Source organism: Haemorhous mexicanus, chromosome 2, assembly GCF_027477595.1.
Source record: "Haemorhous mexicanus isolate bHaeMex1 chromosome 2, bHaeMex1.pri, whole genome shotgun sequence".
In the NCBI taxonomy this organism is placed as follows: domain Eukaryota; kingdom Metazoa; phylum Chordata; class Aves; order Passeriformes; family Fringillidae; genus Haemorhous; species Haemorhous mexicanus.
In genome coordinates, this window is record NC_082342.1 from 1,024,463 (window position 1) to 1,043,417 (window position 18,955).

The 18,955-nt window shown below is 55.1% G+C and overlaps 1 protein-coding gene across 2 annotated transcripts in view; it reads left to right on the forward strand.

Moving 5' to 3' along the window:
* The first annotated feature begins 2,276 nt into the window (after positions 1-2,276).
* HUNK (hormonally up-regulated Neu-associated kinase) overlaps positions 2,277-18,955 on the forward strand; it is a 49,347-nt gene continuing 32,668 nt past the window's right edge. The window contains exon 1 of one of the 2 annotated variants that reach the window (XM_059871152.1): positions 2,277-2,672. In XM_059871152.1, coding sequence (XP_059727135.1) covers positions 2,424-2,672 — 249 coding nt within the window. In that variant the 5' untranslated portion in view covers positions 2,277-2,423. The remainder of the gene's footprint in view (positions 2,673-18,955) is intronic. The other variant, XM_059871160.1, reaches the window with a different exon arrangement.

Sequence of the window (18,955 nt, forward strand, 5' to 3'; positions counted from 1 at the left end):
TGGTGAGAAGGCAGGGCTGGCCTGGTAAAAGGATACTGGCAACTCGTTAAGTCCTGGAGTTGAGGCAATTAAAAAAAATATTCACTGGCTTCTTTCAGAGCTCTCCTCCTGTTCACTGCAATGGACATTTCTCACCAGTTTCCTTTTTGAAAGAGGCTGATTTTCAGGTGTTTGGCTGCAAAACACACCATGAACATCTGTTAAATCCTCCAAAGTGGCCAAACCGTGTTTCTGTTAGCCCAGACAAAGGCAGCCAGCTCTGCCTGCCTTCCTCTGAAGGGATATTCCTTCAGGCAGAGGAAGAGTCTGGCCCCAGACCCTCTTAGCCCAGCCATAAATTTAAATGAAACAGGATGCAGGCTCTTCCCAGCTCTGAAGCAAGCTGGACTTTTCCCTCTCCCAGAGTAACTGTCTGCAGCACAGCTTTTTCACCCCCTTTTCCCCCCTTTTTCCCCCCTTTTTTTCCCTTTGTTCCCACCCAGCAATGTTGTTAAACCCCTCACATTTGTCATGCTGGCCAGAGGAGCTGTGCCACAGAGCCAGGCTGGCCACGGAACCCTCCTGCCTTGCCACTCTCCTCACCTGTGTGAGCACCTGGCCACCTTCCCTGCAAACACAGGGACAGCCCTGGCGCCTTCCCATTCCAGCTTTGGTGGAGGGAAGGTCAGTGAAGCTCTCTCCTGGATGTGTCCTGCCAAAGTTCAGCCCAGCTGCCACCAGCTCAGGCAGTGAAGTGTCCCTAGTCCTCCCCACAAGGCACCACAGCCCTCCTGGGATAAGTCAGAGGACAGTCAGACCCCTGTTTTTGGTGGCCACGTGCTGTAATGCTTGTGAATGCACCCAGTACGTGCAAGGAGAGGAGATTTTCAACCCGAGCTATTATTTATGGGCTCTGAAGCTTTCCCTTCTCCAGTTTCTGCCTGCTGGGACAGTGCTGGGTTTCTGTTTTGTTTGAAATTTCATCTGAGGACATGTATTTCAGTGGAGCATGGTGGTGTGGAGCCAGCTCCAGGGCTCCCAGCCCTGAGAATGTATTTAGCCACTGGGAACACATCTTGGAGAGGTCACTGAGAGGTGGAATGTGGCCGGTGGAGACAAAAATCCACGTTAAATGGACAGCAGTGAGATGCAAAATCAGATTTACATTTTTAAGGAGTCTAAGAAGAGCTTAAAAAGCAGGGAGAGGTGTGTTCACTAGCCCTGAGGTGGGAGCAGGAGCTCGGGGTGGGATGGGATGGGATGGGATGGGATGGGATGGGATGGGATGGGATGGGATGGGATGGGATGGGATGGGATGGGATGGGATGGGATGGGATGGGAGCTCCAGGTCGGCTGCTGCCAGCTGCAGCTGCCCCTCAACAGGAGGTTTTGCTGACACAACTCACATCTGTTGGGGTGTACGTGGTTCCTTTCACGTCTCCGGGTATTCCCTAACACGAGCACGCAGGCGGAACTTAAAAATGTGGATTGTGCTAAATAGGCGCTCTTCGTGGCTTTCTGGCTAACACAACTGAAGATGGCTCGGAGGTTAAAACCCTTATGAGGCGTTCAATGAATAACTGCTCCATCAGCTCCCCCTCAGCAGGAGTGGCCAGCTGAGACACGAAGAGGAGGGCAGAGCACCGCGGACCACCAGAAACTCGGGGCGGGGTGGCTCTGCGGGCTCTGCCCCCTCTTCCACCGGTGCTCCCGTTCCCCAGCCGGGTGGGAGGGGGCTGCTCGGTGACAATGGCAGTGGCCTTCTCCATCCCCGCGAGGGGACAGCCCCACGGGCTCGGCCTGCAGCCGCTGTGCCCCGGGAGCGCTCGAGGGATGCTCGGGGGCTGGGGGAGCTCCGGGAGGGATGAGATGGGGATGTGAAAGCGGCGGTGAAAGCAGCGGGGAGGGAGCGGCACGGAGCGACCGTGGCCATCGCTCCTTTCCCACACGGCGGCGAGAAGGACTCGGACGCGCTGGCCAAGGGAGGAAGGGAAAAGCAACACAAAAGCTGCTCCGGGGCAGCAGCGAAGCAGAGCCACAGGCAGAGCGAGCCCGGCAGCGCTGTCCGGGTTCATTCCCGGCACAGGGATGCGCTGCAGCCCGCGCTGGGATGCCGGGGGAGCGGGGCACGGCCGGCTGCGCAAGGCGGCGGCTCCGGATCGCGGCTGCTCCCGCCGCCCGCGAGCGGATTGAATTACCGCAAATTCGAACTGACCCGGCCCTGCCTCCATCCCTCCCTCCGCCCATCCCTCCCTCCGCCCCCTGCCCGCCGCCGGAGCGGGGAGGAGGCTCGGGAGGGGCGGCAGCCCGGCCACCCTCGGCTCGCCCAGCGCCCGCCCCGCTCCGCCCCGCGGCCCCGCCGCAACTTCGCTGAGCGCCCCGGGGACACCGAGCGGAGCCGGACCGGGCAGGGCAGCGCAGGGCAGGGCAGGGCAGGGCCGGGCATGCCGGCGGCGGCGGGCGATGGGCTCCTGGGCGAGCCGGCGGCCGTGGCGGCGGGCGCGGAGGCGCGGCGGGCGACGGCGGACGGCGGCTCCTTCCTGGCCGCCTGGCTCGGCGCCGCCGCGCCCCGGGAGCGGCTCCGCGACTTCCAGCACACCAAGAGGGTCGGTAACTACCTGATCGGCAGGAAGCTGGGAGAGGGATCCTTCGCCAAGGTCCGCGAGGGGCTGCATGTGCTCACCGGAGAGAAGGTACCGCGCCCGGGGGTAAAGCGGGGGGAGAACGGGGCTCTTTGGGTGAGCGGGCTGTGCTCAGTGCCTGCCGGCCAGGAGCGTGACTCCCCGCCAGAATGGAGGGGCTCCTCCGGCGGGATGGAGCAGCCCCCGGGGAGGATGGAGTAGCCCCCCTGAGGATGGAGAAGCCCCCCGGAGGATGGTGGAGCTCCTCCGGCAGGATGGAGTAGCTCCCCGGGAGGATGGAGTAGCCCCCCGGGGGATGGTGGAGCTCCTCCGGCAGGATGGAGGAGCCCCCGGCAGGATGGTGGAGCTCCTCCGGCAGGATGGAGGAGCCCCCGGCAGGATGGAGGAGCCCCCGGGAGGACGGAGGAGCCCCCCGGAGGATGGGGGAGCCCCCTGGGAGGATGGAGGAGCCCCCGGGAGGATGGAGTAGTCCCCCCGGAGGATCGTGGAGCTTCTCCGGCAGGATGGAGTAGTCCCCCGGGAGGATGGAGGAGCCCCCCGGAGGATGGTGGAGCTCCTCCGGCGGGATGGAGCAGCCTCCCGGAGGATGGAGAAGCCCCCCGGAGGATGGTGGAGCTCCTCCGGCGGGATGGAGCAGCCCCCGGGGAGCATGGAGTAGCCCCCCGGAGGATGGTGGAGCGGTGGAGCTCCTCCGGCAGGATGGAGGAGCCCCCGGGAGGATGGACTAGCCTCCGGGGAGGATCGTGGAGCTCCTCCGGCAGGATGGGGTAGCTCCCCGGCGGGTGGAGGAACCCCCAAGGAAGATGGAGTAGCCCCCGGGAGGACGGAGGAGCCCCCGGGAGGATGGAGGAGCCCCTAGGAGGATGGAGGAGCCCCTGGGAGGATGGAGGAGCCCCCCGGGGGATGGTGGAGCCCCTGGGAGGATGGAGGAGCCCCCCGGGGGATGGTGGAGCTCCTCCGGCAGGATGGAGGAGCCCCTGGGAGGATGGAGGAGCCCCCGGGAGGACGGAGGAGCCCCCGGGAGGATGGAGGAGCCCCCGGGAGGACGGAGGAGCCCCCGGGAGGATGGAGGAGCCCCCGGGAGGATGGAGGAGCCCCCTCGGCTCCGAGCGTCCCGAACCGAGCCAGACCGGCTCCTGCCGTGCCCAAGTTCCCGCGGCTCCTCCGGGCGCTCCCCCCGCGCAGCTTCCCCCGGCTGCCCTCTCGCCTTCCTCTTGCGCTGCTTCGGCTGCCCTGACCTCTCTTTTTGTCCTTTAGTTTTAACATCTTCCCCCCGGTTTGTTTGCTCACTTTTTCTAGCGAGAAAAGCGGGGTTTTTGGTGAGACTTGTGTTGCCGGGGAGCCGCCGCTGTCGCGACATGTGACAGGCGGGTACCCACAGGTACTTGTGGCGCACCTGGCCGTGGGAGATGCTGCGGGAGGGGGCACGGTCTCGAGTTGTTGGCGCAGCGCACGGCAGATGCGGAGATGCGTTCGCGGGTGGAGATGCGGCCCGGATGGTTCTTCCCCATCGTGCTGCTGCTCGGCAAAGTCCGTGCAGGGCTCTGCTTGTTGGGTTTATCCGGAGCCCTTCGGCAGAGGCTCTTAGCCACCCGCAGGACCGGTGACAGCGTTATCGGGAGCAGCAGGGGCTGGGCTGGGCAGCGAGGGCAGCGAGGACGAGCCCCCGGAGCCCCCGGCAGAGAGTGGTGCTGCTCTTGTTGAGCCACACAACTTCTGAGTGCTGTGAGGAGCGGCTGAGGGAGCTGGGAAGGGGCTGGAGAATTCCTGAAGGAGCTGGGAAGGAGCTCAGCTGGAGAAAAGGAGGCTCGGGAGGACATTGTGGCTCTGCACAACTCCTGACAGGAGGGGACAGCCGGGGGGGTCGGGCTGTGCTCCAGGGAACAGGGACAGGAGGAGTGGGAACGGCCTCAGGCTGGGCCAGGTTGGAAGGAATTTCCTCATGGAAAGGGGTTTTAAACATTGTCAGGGGCTGCCCAGGGGTGTTGGGAGTCCCCATCCCTGGAGGGGCCTGAGGAAGGACTGGAGGTGAAATTCGGGACAAGGAATGGGAATGGGGCACAGCTTGGACCTGGTGATCTCAGAGGGCTTTTCCAGCCTCAGTGACTCCGGGATTCTGTGAGCTCTGGGATTCTGCCTCTCATGTATCCCTCACAGAGGGTTCCCTGCCGGAGGAGCAGGATCCTGGGTGGCTGCTGGGGCTGTGCTGGTGTCATTCCCTCCTTTTGGTGTCATTCCCTCCTTTTGGTGTCATTCCCTCCTGCTCCAGCAGCCCCGTGAACGTGCCGCTGTGGGTGATGGCATTCCTGCACTCCCGGGTAGTTATTTCTTCATTCCGGTAAATTTGTCACGGAGAGAAATTTAATGTGGGGCTCTGAGAATCTCATCGTGTGAAAAACGAGAAGGTTTGTGAATATTATCATGTAGGAATGCATAAAAAAAATAAAATAAATAAATGTTGCTCTCCTCTGTTACCAAGCGTGTGCTTCTCCTTGGTAACAGAAACATCCAATGATCCTGCAGTTGATAAAAGGCACATGCACACACACGTCCTCCCCACCTCCACGTTTTGGGTTTGCTACATTTATCTCAGTCTGTTAAGAGGGGAAAAAAATAAAAAAGAGCCACCACACCCCCCTCTGTCTCAGCTCCCCGGTCTGCTGCCTGATTGGGGTTTTTTTCTCCCTCGGTGTCTCGAATAACACACGCTGTGACAAAGTGACAAGCAGAAACTCGGCGAGTCACTCTTGCTTCCTTCCTGTCCATCCCTGGGGGCAGGCAGGGTGACCTCTGAGCTCTGTCTGTCCTGCCCAGCCCTGTCCATCCCTGGGGACAGGCAGGGTGAACTCTGAGCTCTGTCTGTCCTGCCCAGCCCTGTCCATCCCTGGGGGCAGGCAGGGTGACCTCTGAGCTGTGTCTGTCCTGCCCAGCCCTGTCCATCCCTGGGGGCAGGCAGGGTGACCTCTGAGCTGTGTCTGTCCTGCCCAGCCCTGTCCATCCCTGGGGACAGGCAGGGTGATCTCCCAGCTCTTTCTGACCCGACCCTGCTCTGTGGCACTGGCTGAAGCAGCAGTCACACACTTCCAAGCTGAGCAATTCAATGTCCACTTCCCAGAAATCCACCTCTTCAAGTCCAGCTGTTTGTGGATAATCTGGAGTTAATGGGTGGGAGAGAAGAGTTATTAATGATTTGCTTCAGGTGAGGTCCCTCGGAGCCAGGTTCCTCCCTCTCAGCCCAGGGGTCAGTGCTTCCCATCCCACTGAGGATTTCACCCTGCTGGACCCTCAGCTCTCCTGGGCACATTGTCTGGTGTGGCCCCTGCTCAGAGGAGCTGAGATGTGCCCAAACTGGCTCTGCCCACGTGGAGCCCACCACAGGGGGAGAAGGGAAACATCTGCTCGCCCGAGCTCCTTCCTTGCAGAGCAGGAGGCTGAGCCTGGCAGGGGTGGGGAGGGTGGGATCCTGGGGACAGAAATGCCTGCTGGCCAGGGAACAGGGATGGCCTGTGGGCAGCTGGTCGTGGGAGGAGGCTCTGTGGGGACAGAGCTCTGCACCTGCCTGTGGAGATCAGCTGCTCCTTGAGCACTTCCACCAGAGCATCCTCCCCTGCTCTGCTGCCAGCAGAGCATCCCTGCTCTGCACCAGGCTCTTCTGCTCCTGCTCCCATTCCCACCTTGCTCCTCCCAAGAAGGGAAGGTCGCTCCTTAAGGGCCTGATGCTGTCCCCACTTCCATGGCCCAAGGCAGCTTTTTGTCTGTAAAGCCACAGTTGAGCTGAGGGCGCTGCCTAAATTCTGTAGGATTGCCCTAAAATAAGTGTAAAGCAGAGTCTTGCTCCTGCTGAGCTGAGGGCAGTGCCTAAATTCTGTAGGATTGCCCTAAAGCAGAGTCTTGCTCGTGCTGAGCTGAAGGCAATGCCTAAATTCTGTAGGATTTCCCTAAAGCAGAGTCTCACTTGTGCTGAGCTGAAGGCAATGCCTAAATTCTGTAGGATTTCACTAAAGCAGAGTCTCACTTGTGCTGAGCTGAAGGCAATGCCTAAATTCTGTAGGATTGCCCTAAAGCAGAGTCTTGGCCCTGCTGCCTGGAGCTGTTCTGGCAGAGCCTGAGCCCTGGGGGTCACTGAAATGTCACACTTCAGTACGGGGGGGACCAAGCAGGTTTGGATTTGTAGCAGACTTTAGCAACTCTGGAGGAGTTAATGTCTCAGAAAATGGAGTGTTTGGGGACGAAATCCCTGGATTAATGAGCCCTCAGGCAGGCTGGGATCCCTGGCCCTGACTGAAGGCATTGTACACCCTCGAGGCGATGCCAAAAACCTGCCATTACCTCACCCTGGCACTCCTGGGAGCTGCCAAGGTCCTGGGGAGGATGGGATGGCACGTCCTGGGGGCCAGGCTCCTTCAGCAGGGCAGCAGGAGGGGGTGCCCTCGGCGTGACCTGTGTGGGATGGGGCTCAGCAGCTCCTGCCAGCCGGGGAGGGTGAGCTGAGGTGAGCCTTCTAAACCCTCCCTTCCCAGGATTTTGTGGCTGGGCTCCTACCCAGGGCTCTCACGGTGCTGCTGGGGGCTGGTGCTGCCACGGTGCCAGGCAGGTTGTGGTTCATGGGCTTGGAAAAGCCCTTGGTGCACTGGGGAGCAGGAGGATGCTGGGCAGATGGTTCCTGCCCTGGCTTTGGGGTGAAACATCTCAGCCTGTAAGCTGGCATCGTTCTGGGGTGGAGGGCTGGTTTGTCAGCTCAGCTCAGGCTGTAGTGCTAATCCTGAGCAAACACAGCTCCTCTGTGGAGAGCAAGCCAGCTTGGCTCTAAACTGTGAGTGAGCTGTGCTTGGGTGACTTTGGGAGCACAGCATTGGCTCTAAACTGTGGGTGAGCTGTGCTTGGGTGACTTTGGGAGCACAGCATTGGCTCTAAACTGTGGGTGAGCTGTGTTTGGGTGACTTTGGGAGCACAGCATTGGCTCTAAACTGTGGGTGAGCTGTGTTTGGGTGAATTTGGGAGCACAGCTTGGCTTTGGATTGTGGGTGAGCTGTGTTTGGGTGACTTTGGGAGCACAGCTTGGCTTTAACTGTGAGTGAGCTGTGTTTGGGTGACTTTGGGAGCACAGCTTGGCTCTAAACTGTGGGTGAGCTGGTTTTGGGTGACTTTGGGAGCACAGCTTGGCTCTAAACTGTGGGTGAGCTGTGTTTGGGTGACTTTGGGAGCACAGCATTGGCTCTAAACTGTGAGTGAGCTGGTTTTGGGTGACTTTGGGAGCACAGCTTGGCTCTAAACTGTGGGTGAGCTGTGCTTGGGTGACTTTGGGAGCACAGCTTGGCTTTGAACTGTGGGTGAGCTGTTTGGGTGACTTTGGGAGCACAGCTTGGTTCTAAACTGTGGGTGAGCTGGTTTTGGGTGACTTTGGGAGCACAGCATTGGCTCTAAACTGTGAGTGAGCTGTGTTTGGGTGACTTTGGGAGCACAGCTTGGCTCTAAACTGTGGGTGAGCTGTGCTTGGGTGACTTTGGGAGCACAGCTTGGCTCTAAACTGTGGGTGAGCTGTGTTTGGGTGACTTTGGGAGCACAGCTTGGCTCTAAACTGTGGGTGAGCTGTGTTTGGGTGACTTTGGGAGCACAGCATTGGCTTTGGATTGTGGGTGAGCTGCGTTTGGGTGACTTTGGGAGCACAGCATTGGCTCTGAACTGTGGGTGAGCTGTGCTTGGGTGACTTTGGGAGCACAGCTTGGCTTTGAACTGTGGGTGAGCTGTGTTTGGGTGACTTTGGGAGCACAGCTTGGCTCTAAACTGTGGGTGAGCTGTGTTTGGGTGACTTTGGGAGCACAGCATTGGCTCTAAACTGTGGGTGAGCTGTGTTTGGGTGACTTTGGGAGCACAGCATTGGCTCTAAACTGTGGGTGAGCTGTGCTTGGGTGAATTGGGAGCACAGCTTGGCTCTAAACTGTGAGTGAGCTGGTTTTGGGTGACTTTGGGAGCACAGAATTGGCTCTAAACTGTGGGTGAGCTGTGCTTGGGTGACTTTGGGAGCACAGCTTGGCTCTAAACTGTGAGTGAGCTGTGTTTGGGTGAATTTGGGAGCACAGCTTGGCTTTAAACTGTGGGTGAGCTGTGCTTGGGTGAATTTGGGAGCACAGCTTGGCTCTAAACTGTGGGTGAGCTGTGCTTGGGTGACTTTGGGAGCACAGCTTGGCTCTAAACTGTGGGTGAGCTGTGTTTGGGTGAATTGGGAGCACAGCTTGGCTCTAAACTGTGAGTGAGCTGTGTTTGGGTGACTTTGGGAGCACAGCTTGGCTCTAAACTGTGGGTGAGCTGTGTTTGGGTGACTTTGGGAGCACAGCTTGGCTCTAAACTGTGGGTGAGCTGTGCTTGGGTGACTTTGGGAGCACAGCTTGTTTCTGAACTGTGGGTGAGCTGTGTTTGGGTGACTTTGGGAGCACAGCTTGGCTCTAAACTGTGGGTGAGCTGGTTTTGGGTGACTTTGGGAGCACAGCTTGGCTCTAAACTGTGGGTGAGCTGTGTTTGGGTGACTTTGGGAGCACAGCATTGGCTCTAAACTGTGAGTGAGCTGTGTTTGGGTGACTTTGGGAGCACAGCTTGGCTCTAAACTGGGTGAGCTGGTTTTGGGTGACTTTGGGAGCACAGCTTGGCTCTAAACTGTGGGTGAGCTGTGCTTGGGTGACTTTGGGAGCACAGCTTGGCTCTAAACTGTGGGTGAGCTGTGTTTGGGTGACTTTGGGAGCACAGCTTGGCTCTAAACTGTGGGTGAGCTGTGTTTGGGTGACTTTGGGAGCACAGCATTGGCTCTAAACTGTGGGTGAGCTGTGTTTGGGTGACTTTGGGAGCACAGAATTGGCTCTAAACTGTGGGTGAGCTGTTTGGGTGACTTTGGGAGCACAGCACTGGCTCTAAACTGTGAGTGAGCTGGTTTTGGGTGACTTTGGGAGCACAGAATTGGCTCTAAACTGTGGGTGAGCTGTGCTTGGGTGACTTTGGGAGCACAGCTTGGCTCTAAACTGTGAGTGAGCTGGTTTTGGGTGACTTTGGGAGCACAGAATTGGCTCTAAACTGTGGGTGAGCTGTGTTTGGGTGAATTTGGGAGCACAGCTTGGCTTTAAACTGTGGGTGAGCTGTGCTTGGGTGAATTTGGGAGCACAGCTTGGCTCTAAACTGTGGGTGAGCTGTGCTTGGGTGACTTTGGGAGCACAGCACTGGCTCTGAACTGTGGGTGAGCTGTGTTTGGGTGACTTTGGGAGCACAGCTTGGCTCTAAACTGTGGGTGAGCTGGTTTTGGGTGACTTTGGGAGCACAGCTTGGCTCTAAACTGTGGGTGAGCTGTGTTTGGGTGACTTTGGGAGCACAGCTTGGCTCTGAACTGTGGGTGAGCTGGTTTTGGGTGACTTTGGGAGCACAGCATTGGCTCTAAACTGTGAGTGAGCTGTGTTTGGGTGACTTTGGGAGCACAGCATTGGCTTTGAACTGTGGGTGAGCTGTGCTTGGGTGACTTTGGGAGCACAGCTTGTTTCTGAACTGTGAGTGAGCTGTGTTTGGGTGACTTTGGGAGCACAGCTTGGCTCTAAACTGTGGGTGAGCTGGTTTTGGGTGACTTTGGGAGCACAGCTTGGCTCTAAACTGTGGGTGAGCTGTGTTTGGGTGACTTTGGGAGCACAGCATTGGCTCTAAACTGGGTGAGCTGGTTTTGGGTGACTTTGGGAGCACAGCTTGGCTCTAAACTGTGGGTGAGCTGTGCTTGGGTGACTTTGGGAGCACAGCTTGGCTTTGAACTATGGGTGAGCTGTTTGGGTGACTTTGGGAGCACAGCTTGGTTCTAAACTGTGGGTGAGCTGGTTTTGGGTGACTTTGGGAGCACAGCACTGGCTCTAAACTGTGAGTGAGCTGTGCTTGGGTGACTTTGGGAGCACAGCATTGGCTCTAAACTGTGGGTGAGCTGTGCTTGGGTGACTTTGGGAGCACAGCTTGGCTCTAAACTGTGGGTGAGCTGTGTTTGGGTGACTTTGGGAGCACAGAATTGGCTCTAAACTGTGGGTGAGCTGTTTGGGTGACTTTGGGAGCACAGCTTGGCTCTAAACTGTGGGTGAGCTGTGTTTGGGTGACTTTGGGAGCACAGCATTGGCTCTAAACTGTGGGTGAGCTGTGCTTGGGTGACTTTGGGAGCACAGCTTGGCTTTGAACTGTGGGTGAGCTGTGTTTGGGTGACTTTGGGAGCACAGCTTGGCTCTAAACTGTGAGTGAGCTGTGTTTGGGTGACTTTGGGAGCACAGCATTGGCTTTGAATTGTGGGTGAGCTGGTTTTGGGTGACTTTGGGAGCACAGCTTGGCTTTGAACTGTGGGTGAGCTGTGTTTGGGTGACTTTGGGAGCACAGCATTGGCTCTAAACTGTGAGTGAGCTGTGTTTGGGTGACTTTGGGAGCACAGCTTGGCTCTAAACTGTGGGTGAGCTGTGCTTGGGTGACTTTGGGAGCACAGCATTGGCTCTGAACTGTGGGTGAGCTGTGTTTGGGTGACTTTGGGAGCACAGCTTGGCTCTAAACTGTGGGTGAGCTGGTTTTGGGTGACTTTGGGAGCACAGCATTGGCTCTAAACTGTGAGTGAGCTGGTTTTGGGTGACTTTGGGAGCACAGCTTGGCTCTAAACTGTGGGTGAGCTGTGCTTGGGTGACTTTGGGAGCACAGCTTGGCTCTAAACTGTGGGTGAGCTGTGCTTGGGTGACTTTGGGAGCACAGCTTGGCTCTAAACTGTGAGTGAGCTGTGCTTGGGTGACTTTGGGAGCACAGCTTGGCTTTGAACTGTGGGTGAGCTGTTTGGGTGACTTTGGGAGCACAGCATTGGCTCTAAACTGTGGGTGAGCTGTGCTTGGGTGACTTTGGGAGCACAGCTTGGCTCTAAACTGTGGGTGAGCTGTGTTTGGGTGACTTTGGGAGCACAGCACTGGCTCTAAACTGTGAGTGAGCTGTGCTTGGGTGACTTTGGGAGCACAGCTTGGCTCTAAACTGTGAGTGAGCTGTGCTTGGGTGACTTTGGGAGCACAGCTTGGCTCTAAACTGTGGGTGAGCTGTGTTTGGGTGACTTTGGGAGCACAGCATTGGCTCTAAACTGTGGGTGAGCTGTGTTTGGGTGACTTTGGGAGCACAGCTTGGCTCTAAACTGTGGGTGAGCTGTGTTTGGGTGACTTTGGGAGCACAGCATTGGCTCTAAACTGTGGGTGAGCTGTGCTTGGGTGACTTTGGGAGCACAGCTTGGCTCTAAACTGTGGGTGAGCTGTGCTTGGGTGACTTTGGGAGCACAGCATTGGCTCTAAACTGTGAGTGAGCTGGTTTTGGGTGACTTTGGGAGCACAGCACACCCTCGGGTTGTTCCAAGTCGTTCTCTGGGTGATGGGGATCAGGCAGAGGAGATCTCTTTGCTTTACAAAGACAGATGTTTTTATAAAAAGAGGTATGTTTTTATAAAAATTCACTTGTTTTTGCATTCTTGGGGAGCTGAGAGTGCGCTGCCATGGCTGTGGTGGGGTGATGTGGGGCTCTGCTATCACCCTGGGTGTTATCTCTCCTGTTATCAGCTGCAGACCCCAGTGCAGTGTCCCAGTAACTCTGCAAAAAAAAAAAAAAAAAAAAAAAAAAGAAAGTCACTGAGGCAAATTGACTCATTTGATTTCTCCTCCAGGGAAAACTTTGTTTATAATTTCCCTCAGTGCTATTGTTGAGCTGGAACAAGGTACGTTTTTAGTTACACTTAGTCAAGAGGCTTTCAGCAACAGTGGGAAGCAGTGGCTAAAAATACAATTTACCAGTTTTGCTATGGAGGCAAAGCAATTAATATTAAAAGTGGCCTTTTCACAGAAGAGTTCACGTTCAGAATGCATTTTTTTAATAAAGAGGCAGGGAAAAAACACAAAGCAAAGGCACATTTGAGCCCCCCACCCCCCTGAGGTGCAGGGGTGGGTGGGCAGAGCAGCCTCCCTGCAGAGACCTGGAAATGCCTCTGTGCCACAGAGTTCATTTTGCCAGGAGTAAATTCCCCCTTTCCCTGCCTGTTCCAGCACAGGGAATGGAGACTTGGTGGCTCTTGGGCACATCCCCATGCTCAGTTCTAGGATCTTTGCCCTTCCTGAGTTCTGGGGGCCTTGAGGGTGTGTGTGGTGTCACTTTCAAACCACCCTGCCAACCACATGGGCCAGCAGGTTGCCTCAGTGCAGACAAAAGTTGATTTTCCAGGGTATTTGCAGGTCTTTCAGTCCAACCTTTTCCTTGTTCCTCCCTGCCAGGTATTGGGAGGTTGCAGGTAAAACCCTGAGCCCTTCCTTGCTGTCAGGGCATCAGAGGGTAAAGCTGCAGGATTGTGATTTGAAATTTCATCTGCTTTTCTTTTTTTCTTCCTTCTTCCTGCAGTGATACTTGCATATCAGTTTCCTGGATGGGTTTGTTCTCTCACATTCAGTTAGTCATTTTATCTTTACCTGTTCCTCAGCATATTTTCAGATTTCATCTCCATCCAGGTTTTTTTTTAGGAAGCTTGTTTTGAAAAGCCCTGACTGTGAATCCACAGGGTGGCTTTTGCCAGGATCTGTTTCCCTTTATCCAACAGCTGCCAACTGTTGCACCTGGCTGGATGTGCCACTCTTAATTACATGCACCCAGGAAACAAAGCCAGGCTGTTTCTGCAGCCTGCATTTTGACATTTTCTTCCTTCTAGGTGTTTGCTTTCACAGCTTTTCTTTTCTTTCTGTGTCAGGATTTGTGCTGAAGCTGCTCCATGCACACTTCTGTGAGCGTGCAGCCCTCCAGGAAACCTTCTGGAGAGCAGAGCTGTGCCTGCTGGGAGCAGGACCAGCCTGGTGTGTCACTGTGCTGCTCCCTCCAAGGTGTGTGCACCTTGCAGGACTTGGAGCAGAAGGCAGGGTGAAGCTGCCAGCTGCTCAGTCTGGAAAACAACCTGGTGAAAACTGGGTATAAAGCCCTGCTCTTCCCTCTGTCCCTGTCCTGCATAGAGCAGGAATGAGCTGGGATAGACCAGGCTGCTCAGTCTGGAAAATAACCTGGTGAAAATTGGGTATGAAGCCCTGCTCTTCCCTCTGTCCCTGTCCTGTGTAGAGCAGGAATGAGCTGGGATAGACCAGGCTGCTCAGTCTGGAAAATAACCTGGTGAAAATTGGGTATAAAGCCCTGCTCTTCCCTCTGTCCCTGTCCTGTTTAGAGCAGGAATGAGCTGGGATAGACCAGGCTGCTCAGTCTGGAAAATAACCTGGTGAAAACTGGGTATAAAGCCCTGCTCTTCCCTCTGTCCTGTGTAGAGCAGGAATGAGCTGGGATAGGCCAGGCTGCTCAGTCTGGAAAACAACCTGGTGAAAATTGGGTATAAAGCCCTGCTCTTCCTTCTGTCCTGTGTAAAGCAGGAATGAGCTGGGATAGGCCAGGCTGCTCAGTCTGGAAAATAACCTGGTGAAAATTGGGTATAAAGCCCTGCTCTTCCTTCTGTCCCTGTCCTGTGTAGAGCAGGAATGAGCTGGGATAGACCAGGCTGCTCAGTCTGGAAAATAACCTGGTGAAAATTTGATATACAGCCCTGCTCTTCCTTCTGTCCTGTGTAGAGCAGGAATGAGCTGGGATAGACCAGGCTGCTCAGTTTGGAAGATAACCTGGTGAAAACTGGGTACAAAGCCCTGCTCTTCCCTCTGTCCCTGTCCAGTGTAGAGCAGGAATGAGCTGGGTTCATTTTTGCAGAGTCTGACTGAAAGATTCCCTCGGTGTTTCCCGTGAAGCAGCTTGTTCTGCAGCGAGCTGATGGGGTGCACATGTGGCAGTTCCTTATCCTCCTGAGATAATCTGCTCTCAGGTTTGCATTCAGCACTTCTGAGGATGCCTGCTGTCAGCAATGTGCTGCTTTTCTTTGGTTCCCTGGCAGGATGGGGTGGTTTGGGTTGAGCTGACACCGGGTGATGCTCACATCTGCATGCCTGCATTGATTCCTGCGAGTTTTGTGGTTTGAACCTGTTTCAAAGGCTGGCAAAGTCCTGGCAGTGGGAGCACAGCTGGCTCCCTGCACAGTGACCCGCTGCAGCTCCTTGCATTGCAGCAGGTGCAGCAGATTTGCCCCTGTGCTCTCAGGAGCTGGGAAAGGGGAGGTTGCTGATGAGCAGCACAAGGAGGTAACCCTTGTTTCTGGATATTTCAAATGCCACGAGGATCTGCAGGAGTTTCTGCACCAGTGTAGTGCAGAATGAAAAGAGTGAACAGTAGAAGAAGTAATAAATGAGCTTGCATTCCTTCCAGTGTTGGCAGGAATGGATTGAAAAAGCAAACTGAAACCTATCAAAGGGGGTCGATGCACTAAACCAAGGAGAGCAGAGGTGACAGACCTCGTGGTGGCTGGGTTGTGACAGCTGTGTGCTGTCTGAGCAGTGGCACAGAAAGGAGCTGAGGGCTCCCAGCTGACTCTGCTGCTCCCCAAGGGTAAGGAGAGGCATCCAAGCTGGCCACAGCCAGGAGCTGGGGAGATTCCATGGGCATGGCAGAGCTGGTGCTCACCTGGCAGTGTGGGGCACAGGTGCTGCTGCTTTGGATGTGCAGAGCCAAGGAGAAATGTGGTGTATGGAGGTTTCTTCTCAGAGTGGCTGGGCAGGGGCACTGTGTCAGCCCACTTGCCTCCAAACCACCTCCTGCTGGTCCCTGAGCTGTGCTCTGGGCTCTGGCAGGGCTGGCAGACAGCAGGGTCAAGCCTCACCCTCGTGGGAAGGAGGCTCCCCCAGGGAAACCACCTGGGAAAAATGAGCAGAAGGTGCCCCAAGTCTCCTTTTGTGTCAGTGCTTGCTCTGGGCTCAGCACCTTTGGTGCTGCACCCCTGCTGCTCCTCCTTTGCCATGTGAGATCAGAGGCACGGCGAGGAAAACCAGCGCAACAAAGAGAACTAAAAAAAGCCAAGTTATGTAAAATAAAGTTCCTTTGCTCTCTGTCTGTTGTGGAAGATTGTCATGGAAACATTTTTTTCGGAGAATAAATTCGTTTTCTGTGAATAATGTCCACAGAGCTGAGGGAGAGAACGTATTATTTATCTAGAAAATCTTTGCTGGAGACACCTTTTTCCTGGCTCCTGACAGTTGTAAATGTTTTATCTGCTGTGTTTTAAATCCCTACAAAGGAGGGTATTACCTGGGCCTCGAGAGCAGTGGCTCACAGAGAATGTTGGGTGTCTCTCTTCCCTAAAGCCAGAGAGCTGAATTGGCATTAAATCAGGGCCCTTAGCCTGCCCTAACTCCAGTTCTGAAATGTGAGGCAGGGGCTGTTTAATGGGAAACACACCCCAGGAGCAGGGAGATGGGAAGGTGTCAGCTGTGGAGTTAGGAGGGCGAGTCATGGCTGATTTTCCCTGGGGAGAGATGTTCCCTGCCCTGACAGCTGCTCCCACCTGGAGTTTAGAGCCTTCCTGCCGGGTTTTACCTTAGGAGTGGGGGCCAAGAAGCCCTTTTCTGAGAAAACAGAGAGATTTTGGACAGCAGTGCTCAGTGTTTGCAAGGCAGAGCCATCTGTGCCAGGCACTCAGGGACAAGACTGCTCCTTGCAGGAAATGTCCCCGGCCTGGGGGCTGGTTTTGACAAGGATCTGCAAGGATTTCTCTGGGAACCTCTGAGTGCATCCTCGTGGATGTCTGTGCCTGGCTCTCTGCCACCACGACTTCCATCAGTCCCTGCACAATCTCTCCTGACTCGTGCAGATATCCAGAGGCCAGGGAGGTAAAAATGTGCAGCTCTCCCTCAGGGCTGCCCCATTAATTAGCTGAGCCAGAGAGCACTGAAAGGTTGCTGGAAGTGATTTCTCTCTGCCAAAGGCCAGGCAGATCCCCTCGGTGACCCCCTCAAGATAAGCCATGAACCAAGGTCCTTCCCATGGATGGGGCTGGGCTGTGCTCCTGCTGCCCAGGCAGTCTCTGGCATCTGTGCCTGCTACAAATGCTGCTGCTTTGGATGTGCAGAGCCAAGGAGAAATGTGTTTTGTGGAGGTTCCTTCTCAGAGTGGCTGGGCAGGGATGCTGTGTCAGCCCACTCGCCTCCAAACCACCTCCTGCTGGTCCCTGAGCCGTGAGAGCCTGGCTGTTCCAGGTGCCAGGGAGGCTGGGAGGTCAGGATGTGTCTGTCTGTCCCTGTTTGAACGAGGAGGAGCAGAAGATGAGAGGGAAAGGGCAGCTGGCTCTATGGAAACAGCAGAGCAGAGGCCCAGGGAAGGATAATCACAGCTGCCTGTGGAACGTGGCACAAAGCTCCCCATAGATGTGGTGTGAGGTAACAGACATGTTGGAGAGGAATAGCCTGAGTCTGCCCAGTTTGCCTCTTGGGATTGTTCATTTTCATTTTATTCAAGAGCTTTTTCTTATCAGAAATCTTTGCCCCATGCAGGTGCTTGCAGGGAACCATGGAGTCAGTGCTTAGCATTCTCCCAGTTGAACCCTTTGAGCTTCAGTCAGTGACCACAGCCAACAGTTCTTGCACCTCAGACTGTTCTGAAGCTCTCCTCAGAGCTCTTTCCAAAACTTCAGCATAATTTTTTAATTACTGGATTCAGCAGAACTGGATGGAGCAGTCTAAGAATAGTGCCCAGTGCCTCGGACAGGTGTAGCTAATCCCTTTTCTTACTCACCAAACACATCCTGCTTATGCTTTTGGGGATTATGTTTAAGTTGGCTGTGCCACCGAGAGGCTTTAGGTTCATTTGCTTATCCAAAGTCCTCCTGAGTCCCTTTCTGTCGTGTTTGGGCTGTGGGGAATTGGTGGGATGCTGTTTGTGTCCCCTGGCAAGCAGATCCTGTCCCTCCAGGCCAAGTACAGGAGTGAATGTACTCCAAGTGCACCAGTGAGTGTGTGCTGAGCTACTCTCTTGTCTGGAGGAGTTTCTGTGTCTTCAGGGGCTGATTTCCAGCTTTCCTGGCTGGCTCTGGCCTGAGGCAGAGCCAGTGGCCTCCTGCCTGCTGAGACATTTATGCTGTGCACAGCTACACCCCAAACTCCTGGCTTTGTCAGGAGGAAAGAAAACATCTCAGTGACTCCTCCCCACCTTTTCTCATTGCTGATTTTACTACAATCACAGCAAAGGCTGGAATGCCCTTTTGTGTAGTGCTTTATTTCTTAAGACCCTGGAACTTGCTGTATAAAAACCCACATTCCTTTCCTGAGCTGTAAAATTGGCCGAGCTGTAACAGTTGGAGAAAAGAATAAACTCTACCCAGAGAATGAAACTGGCATTTTCTAGTCCTTGGAGTTGGTTGTGATGAACAACTTGTTCTGTGCCTGGCTGGGTGATTGCCCAAAATGAGATGTCCTTGAAGGGCTTGATTTTGGGACTGTGCTGACAATTGTGCAGGCTTCAGAGTTAGGTCTGTTTAATGGGATTTGAATTGGCCACCCAAAACCACCAGCTGCTTTTGAAAAGGGAGCTCAGATTTTTGTGGTGAGAACAGTGGTAAATACAAAGCAAGCTGCAAGTGAAGCCAGACAGCTATGGCTGGAAATAAGAGAGGAAAGAAACTGAATTTACTGCTGCCTTGGGCACAGCAAAAAGAAAAAAGCTGGAGATGGACTTGCAGTACTGCTGGCTGCAAAACATCTCTGTGGTCTGGCTCTTTGTCTCATTCTCCTGGCTGAGGACTAACTGGACAGTTAAAGGTTTGCCTTGGCATGGGCAGGATGCTCCAGGAAGGTGCTGGGAGTCAGTGCTGCTGCCTGGGGAAAACTCTGGGGGAAAAAAAAGGGAAAAACAAGAGGAAAAAGGCAGGGGGCTGTCCCTCCAACAGTGAAATAGTCCCTCTGAGAGTTGAAGTTGCTTCTCTTGTGCTCTGTTGGTCTCCTGGCCAAATCCCACAGCTCTTGCTGGATTCTTTTCCCAACCACTTCCCTCTCAGTTCAGCTGAGCTCCCTTTGGCAGCAGCCAGCAGGAGCTGCCTCCCTCCTGGGCTGAGAACCCGCAGCAGGAAGCAATCCAAGAGGCTGGGTAAGTGGGGAAAGCTCTTCAAGAGCCCTCAAAATGTCACACCCTGATTTTGCAAGGCCATCCCCTGCTCTCTGCAGGGTTAAACATGTCAGAACATTATTTGCCAAGCAAATAATGCAGCGGAGGTGCTCCTGCAGTTGTTTTTGCGGGCATCTGACCTGGGCATTGCTCAGGAGCTTAAAGAGTGAGTGGAGCAGCTCTGCTGCAGAGCATCCAGGCCATGAGCTGAACTGGCCTCTGGGCAAGCAAATCCCTGCAGGAGCACAGCTTCCTCAGCTGGGCTTTTCCTAAAGTTTGCCTGCAGAGGGATGAGGGTGGCTTGGACTTGTGCTCGCTGAGCACCT